The sequence below is a fragment of the Pseudopodoces humilis genome, chromosome 24 (genome assembly GCF_049639895.1).
Source record: "Pseudopodoces humilis isolate 2021_Gansu_Grassland_sample_001 chromosome 24, ASM4963989v1, whole genome shotgun sequence".
In the NCBI taxonomy this organism is placed as follows: domain Eukaryota; kingdom Metazoa; phylum Chordata; class Aves; order Passeriformes; family Paridae; genus Pseudopodoces; species Pseudopodoces humilis.
In genome coordinates, this window is record NC_142223.1 from 2,655,211 (window position 1) to 2,662,985 (window position 7,775).

At 41.9% G+C, this 7,775-nt stretch overlaps 1 protein-coding gene across 1 annotated transcript; it reads right to left on the reverse strand.

Annotated features, from left to right (window-relative positions):
* Window positions 1-710: 710 nt before the first annotated feature.
* LOC102110218 (chymotrypsin-like elastase family member 2A) lies at window positions 711-6,339 on the reverse strand. Its single transcript, XM_088066659.1, has 8 exons — window positions 6,297-6,339; window positions 5,974-6,062; window positions 5,455-5,552; window positions 4,660-4,788; window positions 3,145-3,281; window positions 1,573-1,718; window positions 1,313-1,465; window positions 711-838 (listed from the first exon to the last, which is right to left on the reverse strand). Exons 1-8 carry the CDS (start codon window positions 6,337-6,339, stop codon window positions 821-823), a joined length of 813 nt encoding a protein of 270 aa, XP_087922785.1. The 3' UTR covers window positions 711-820.
* Window positions 6,340-7,775: the final 1,436 nt, after the last annotated feature.

Sequence of the window (7,775 nt, forward strand, 5' to 3'; positions counted from 1 at the left end):
TCTGTTCTCACAATGATCTTCCAACCTTTTTCTTACTCTATCTACTGCTTACCTTTGGCTCACTTGCCCTCCGTTTATAATAATTCCTTTTACTTCTGGAAACATCTACTATGTGCTGGGGGCAGAAGAAAAACACAAGAAAAATCCACCTTGGTTTTATACTTCCTGTCTTCTATAACAATGAAAGAAATATAAAGAGGGTCTTTAATTGAGTGCCGAGCTAAAAGTGATGATTCTTCTTCGCTTTGCCCAAAATCCCCGTTTGTGCCAGCGTGGCAGCTCCGAGCTCTGCACCTGAATGACTCCAAAACAGAGACATCTCTTCCCCCAGAGCTGCATCCTGCCCTTCCCCTTGCTGGCTCTGGGATCACAGGTGCAAATCCCCTCTGTAAAAGCGTTTTGTGGAGCTCCTGCACCCACCTGCAGGGATCTGCTGGCTCCTCTGCCTTCCCTCTGGGCATCGCTGCCTCCGGCAGGGTCCTGCTCCTGCCCGCAGCCCTGAGTCTCTGAGCCCTCCTCTGAGCCCCCAGGGATGTTCTGTGATGCTCTGGCTCTTCCTTCTGCCCACCCCCTGCACATCTGGGACAGGGAAAAACATCCAGAGTGCTCCCCAAACACAGGCTTGCCAACAGTCAGGGAGAAGTGACAGTGACACGTTTTGTTTTCATCTTGCCAAAAATAGTGTTTATTGCACTAGTGTTTGGTTTAATGCTTGTGTTGTTAAAGGGTTATTTCCCAGTTCTTTGATCAAAGGTGTCATGGTTGTGATTTTATTCAAACTGTTTTCCTTCTTGGCATCTCTCATCCAGTTCTCATTGGATTAGTTGGTTGCCATAACCTACAAAAAAGTAAAACAAATGAAAGATCAGATAATGAGATGCAGGAATTTGTGAACAATATGTGTTGTGTCTAAGTCACTGGGTTTAAATAACTGAAATAAGATTTTTGCTTCTCAGTCAAAGTTTATATTAAATTCAAAGATGTTTAAAAGACATTCCAGACCTGAGCTGCATGTTCCACCTTTTAGGATGCAATTGCAACAATCAGTGTATGGATGAATGCAAATTTGAGTAATCCCTTCTGAAATACACAATAAATCTTTATGATTACAATTAAAAACTAAGATAAAGGGAGAACGCGTTGCTATTATCAAAACTTATTTAAATAAGTGAAAAAAAAAATTAGATATCTGCTCCAGAGGAGGACATTTTTGGCTGAATCAAGAGTGCTACAGCTCCCTGGGCAGGTGGCAGAAATGGCAGTGAGGGAGTGTCTGTCTGTCTGTTCTGCAGCAGCACCTCCCAGCGCTCACCTGCTCGATCCAGCTGTTGTAGGCAGAGACACGAGTGAACACTGAGGGCTTCTGGAAGTAGTTGCAGCCAAGGGAAGAGCCAAAGCTGACGATGCCATGCACTTCCCACCTGCCATCAGCCCCTTGGCAGTTCAGGGGGCCCCCAGAGTCCCCCTGGGAGGAAGGAGAACACAATCACAGCGTGAGCAGCTCCTCTGTGGGGTTCTTACCCTTTCCTTCCCATCATTTTGTCCAAACCCAAGCCCTGTGAGTGGACTCACGTTACAGCTGGAGGTGATTCCATCCCCACCAGCACAAACCATGGTGGGTTTCACTATGTCTCCCCACCAGGAAGGTTCAGAGCAGGTTGCATAATCCACCACCAGCAGAAGGCCTTGCTGCAGGTCATCGGGCAGGGGTCCATTTGCTGAGAGAGAACAGAAACACAAAGTCATGGTGGCACTGGAGGAAAAATAAAACTGCTCTGCTAAATTTCTCCTGGGATCTGGGTACCACCACTCCAGGTAAAACACTCCAAAGGGGCTATATTAAAGGAGAAGCTGTTATAGGTATGAATGTCCCTTAGTTCTATAGCTTTTAAAATTTGTTTCTCTCTTTCTTTTGATTCTGCTGTATTTCTTCTGCACTTCTCCTCACTCCTGGATTTCTCAGCTTCTCTGAGCTGAGCTCCTTGGGGATGCTCCCTCACAGAGAGTCCCACTTACCTCAGTTCTCTGGGTCAGAACAAAACTCCAAAGCTCGTTAGGATCTTGTTCCTAGTGTTTATTAGGATGTTATCACAAAACTTGGCAGGTCTCTCCAAACTTTCTGCACAAGTTTAATTCACTGCAACCTGGCACATTTCGGCTCTGATGGCACAAAATGGCTCTGAACTACTCAGTTCTTTTATCTTTATATTTATTCTTATCCAATTAACAATAGACACGTAAATTATTTTTCTTAATGACCCAATGACCCAACACCTGTGTGCTGCACTGTGGCATTTTCTATCCAATCACCTCCTACTACCCAAAAACCTCTAGAAGAGGAACATGAAGAAGAAATAAGAAGGAAAAGAGACAACACTCTAAATCCTCCATCTTGTCTTCTATTTTCTAAACTAGTTTAAACTCTAAACTTTAACTTTTTCACTCAGTGACTTAAGAAAAGTCTCTAATCTCTACACTCACACTTTTAGCTTTTCTATCTAACAGTTGTTTTCATGTATCACCATGAAAACATGCCCATAAATTTCATGTTGTGTGAAATTCAGTGTTCTCCTGGATCTCAGAGCCAGGGATCAGAGACAAGGGCTCACACTCTGTGTCTCAGACTCCAACAAGTTCCATTCTTTCATGTACACATGAACTTACTAAAAACTTGCATTCCATTAAAAAATGTCTCATTGTTAGAGAAATAAAGGGCTACTCTTTTTTTCAGGAGTTTACAATTTACTTGTCCATCAAGGAATTGCCTCCTGAGCCAAGCTGACACCTCTGCTCAACTCTCTAATATTTTCTTCATTTCTATTCCCTTATGTGTCTTCAGATATTCAGCAGGTGTGTTGGGATTAGCAAATGCACCAGTCTGCACACTATTAACATTTGAATTACAACAGCTCCTAAAAGCTCAATAAAGGCCCCTCTGTTACAAGTAAAATAATCTTGAAAGGAAAAAATCACAATGTGTGAGTGAAGTGGGGCCAAATATAACAAACCACCTCACTCCACTGAGTTTTGAGGGGATCTGGAGCACCATGAATAATTTTTGCTGTCAGTCTCAGAGGAGAAGGAACTTCTGAAAGGTTGTTTTTTTTTTTAACTGTATGGTTTTGCAGATACCCAAGTACTCACTCTGCAGTCTCCCCCAGCCAGTGACGTAGCAGGCAGTGTTGGAGGGCAGGATGCTCTGGGCAGGGGGCAGGCAGGCCAGCTCGATCTGATCACTTAAGGTGACGTGCTCAGAGAGTTTGATCAGAGCAATGTCGTACCTGTGGTAACATGCACAGGTTGTGGGGAGAAAGGGAAGGTCAGAAGGTTTGCAGGATGGATTAGGACAGAGTAACCTGAGTACTCAATTACACAGTGTAGGAGACGCTTTCTGGGGATGGTCTGAGACACAGCAGAGACCTCTATAATCGAGTTAGGTGTTAGAAGTTTATTTCAGGGTGTGAAAGAGAAAGAGAGCCTGCTATGAGCCAGCAGATAGAGCTCAGAGCGGGCTCAGAGAGAACAATACAAAAGGGGTAAAATATGAATACATGAGCTCAAGACTTAAGATTGCTAAGAAAGAGAGTAACAGAACAGAAGTGAGAGAGCTGGGGGAAAAAGCAGCAAGAGGCAAGAGGGCTAAGAGAGCGTAGCAAGAGAGACCAAGAGAAACAAGAGAGACCAAGAGAGCCAAGAGGGCTAAAAGAACAAGAGAGCGAATTCTCTTTTACAATTACTTATATAATCTATACATTTGAATATTCCATTCCTTCACTAACCAATTTTCATAAGTATACTAATACAGTAACATTTGTGTGTGACCTATAGAAATCTCTATTTTTGCATATTTTTAGTTATCTCAGGGTCCTTCAGACCTTTCCTTATAAGGCTGGGGAGAGGGGTCTCAACTTGGTTTTATTGGGGGACAGAATGTGTTCTGGCATGCCAGATCAGTTTATTTGAATTATTCAAACTGTGCTTTCATTTGTATTTCTTCCTTAGCCTTTCTGGCTAAAGAGTCATATTTATAATTTCTTTCTAATTCTACCTTCCCAACAACACAGCATTTGGCCTGTTCAAAAGAGAAGCAAGGGAGCAAAAGCAGCAAAGATTCCTGCACCCCAAAGCCATGAGGAAATTCATGGACTGGAAGGCTATTCCCTGCAGAACTGCCTGTTTTCCAATTTAAAAATTGTCTTTTATGGGGTTTTTTTCCCACCAAAACCAAGCATATGTTAGGATTCACTCCAAGGAGTGGAACTGAGGGGATTTCTTTGTTACTGCTCTCGCCTGCAGCAGGACACAGGGGTCCTTCAGCCACATGGATATTAATAATCAGTAATTCTGTGTCTGTGCTGCTGGTAGGAGAGCTTCAAAGAATGCTGTATAAAATGCTTCATTCCTTTTCACAGTACAGAAGAGATCACTGCATGGAACAGCTTCTGACCCAAGCATGAACATGAAAAATGGCTTCTGGAGACATTATTAATCAATAAGAAATTGATACTGTTAATTGTTAATTGGAAGGTACAAACTGAACACTGTAACAGGAGGCTCTAAACATGAATTTAATTGCCATAACTCCAGGTGGGTGGGATTCAGGCAGTTTGATTTTTACCCTCCACCTAAAAACTGAAAAAATACCTGCCACCAGCTTACCCATTTGCAATATCCTCTGGATTCCAGTGCTCATTAACAATGATCTTTTCTGGAGAAAGTGCAATTGATCCTTTTTCCTCAACTGCTAGGTTGTATTTTCCAAGAAAAACTCGGTATGTCCTGGAAGAACTGGGCAAGAAAAGGATGAACACTCAATTACTCAGCTGCTGCTCAGGCATCCACATCAGGCTCCTGAGATATTCACTAATCTGTGATAGATGTAATATGTAGGATTTATAATAATAACACACCAATCCTTCATGTTTCATATTATGATATTTGCTACAACTTAATGTTACTCTAATCATTTGCTACAAGGGAAAATGGGGTTGTATTTGTGGAACCAGTTCTCATGATGAAATGACATCACTGTACCTGATAATTTTTTTGTTGCATTGCCACATAATATGAGGAGTTTACTGAAAAGGATTGGTTTGTTCAAAATATTTGTGATTATTTCTTCAGGGAGTGGATTGATTAGTTAACTTGTGGATCTCACTGATGTGTATTACAGAAACAGGCAACACAGCTGAATTTTAATAGCAGCTTGAAAACAGAAGGATGTTCATAGCTTGTTTATAGAAAATGAAAAACATTTAATTCAGGTAACTGGGCTTTCTTCCCCCCTTTTACACTGATAAAATAAAGAGGTGTCATTCTCCTGACTTTTAATCAAAAGATACGATGTGAAACTCAGAGCTTTCAACTGGGAAAGGGAGAACTGGCATTGATACAGATTTCATTCACATCTTTCTGCTCATGTGCTGCTTCCTGGGTCAGATTTCTCTTCCTTACCTGATGCAGTGGGCAGCTGTCAGTACCCAGTTGGTGGCAATGAGGGTTCCCCCACAGGTGTGATACCACTCGCCATTGGAACGGTATTGAAGGGAGGCCTGGAATCAAGGAACCAAGGAAAGCTCAGGCTTTTGCTTACTCATTTTTCATCAGTGTTCTTCGTTCCTGAACCCAGAACACAACTTGCTGATGGTGGAAGGCTTTGAAGCTTCCAACTCCTGGCCACAGAAAAGCTTTCCCTCCTCCCCTGTCATCCAAAACTTGATTTTTATAATGTATCTTGCTTAAATAGCCCAAGTCTACTTGACTTAAAATGAGAGCCTGCATTACCAGAAAAATGCAGTACATTGAGAAGTTTCTTAAAAAGACTGGAAATTTTAGGATTGATCAGAAGAGTCAAAACCTAAGACATGTCAGGCAAGATGCATCAGATGGAATTTAAGAGGTGGTTTTGTCGAGTTGTGCTGTGCAGAGGTAGCACAGCCCCAGCTGTTCCAGGGAAAGCACAGAATGACCAACCTGCCAGGGCCAGCTGTATGGTCTTGCATCTTCCCCTCCAACAACTCTGGACACAAGAGGTGGGTAGGCAGGAACCCCACAGCCAAAGGCTAGAGGACATACAAATAGGATGTTTTGAAAGTAGGTTTAAAAAAAGAGCTCTAAGACATGAAATAGCACAGCACCCAGTTACTCTTTTGAGACAGCCTTGTAACGAACATCCTATGCTGTATTTTTTTCTGCTTTGATGCAGAATGTCCAATTTGTCTAATAAAAGAATGTTGTTTTTAGATTTTAATTCACTTTTTTTATAAAAAAAACTAAAGCAGAAGTTGGACACATACCTGCAGGTGCCAGGGTCAACACAGCAAAGAGGACTCCAAGCATGGTGCCAGTTCCTGGGTGCTGCAGGCTCAACTCCACACCATTTTATACAGTGTCCTTTATCTCTGGAACATATGATTTATAATGCAGAGCTATTCCAATACCAATGGAAAACTTGTGTCACTGTGGGATAATTCTTTATATACATAAGTTGCTAAAAAAATCCCCATTTTTTAGTTTGTATAGCCTTGGGTCCAGGCTGTATAAACAACTTGGTTAAAAGGAATTCCAAATTAATTGCTTATTATCTGTAGCAGCTGTTTGCATTTCCATTGCCTTGAAAGTTCATCACAAAGGTGTTCACAGAAGGAAAATGTTAAATTAATTATTCTAACACTTGGTGGCATGTCAGCAGTAAGTGTCTGATATATTCAGTGATAGATTCAGATGTGTTGGTGGGGTTGGACTAGTTGATCTGCAGAGGTTCCCTTCCTACCTTAGTTAATGTACAATTCTACAACTGCTTGGGGTTTTATTTTGGTCTGAGGTCTGCTTTTGTTTTGTTTTATTTTGTGTGTAACTGAATGGCATCTACCACATTGTACTGGCTGAAAACCTGTATCTTCTTTCCCAGATCAAGTTGCATGTGTTTCAGCATGCCAGACTTCTTCAATAAACCAGCCTGTAATCCCTTTGAAGTGGAATGTACTTCAAGCCATACAAAGAACCAGCTGTCCATGATGAAGCAGAAATCCTGGTATGCTGTGGTGAGTCAGACTCTGTTCCTTTCCTATTTCCCTTTGTTAGATCAGCAGCACAGCCCTGGAAAAGAACAGGGTTGCTGCAGCATTGCAAATGAGCCTGTGTACACCCCAGAGCAGCGCTGACCTGGGCTGTAACACACTGTGAGCTTGTTCTTGAGAAGAGCAAAGCACTCACTCACAGGACAGAGCAGGCAAGAGCAGGCACTTGCACCCCTCCAGAGATGCTGCCAAAAAGGAAGTGTCCTAATTCATTAACTGATATTTGAGATCAGTGACTAGATATCAGTGATATCAGTGCTTACCCCTCTTTTTTTTTCTTATCTTCTACTACAGGAATTTTCCATCCTTTGTTACCTTTCTATCCACCAACCATTGTTGCTGGTTATTTGAAAACCAAACATCTCTATCCCATAAGCCAGGACATTAAATATGTTCCCCATAGGGAACAAACTTACAAGAATGGAAACAAATATCATAATGCCAGTTTTGGAACCAGAGCTTGTGTTGTACAGAGACACCAAACAAGAGGCTCAAACATGCTGAAATAAATCTAATGTTTAATGTCAAGATTAACAAGCAGCAAAATCCCTGATTTCCAGAGCTTCCATTCAGCAGTAGGTACTGTTTTGGATGAAAGATGCCTGGAGCACACATGTGGAAAGCAGAAATATAGAATGCTTTGCTGTTTTGTCTGCTTCTCAAGAATGTATTTTCCTACCCAGACAATAGCACTTG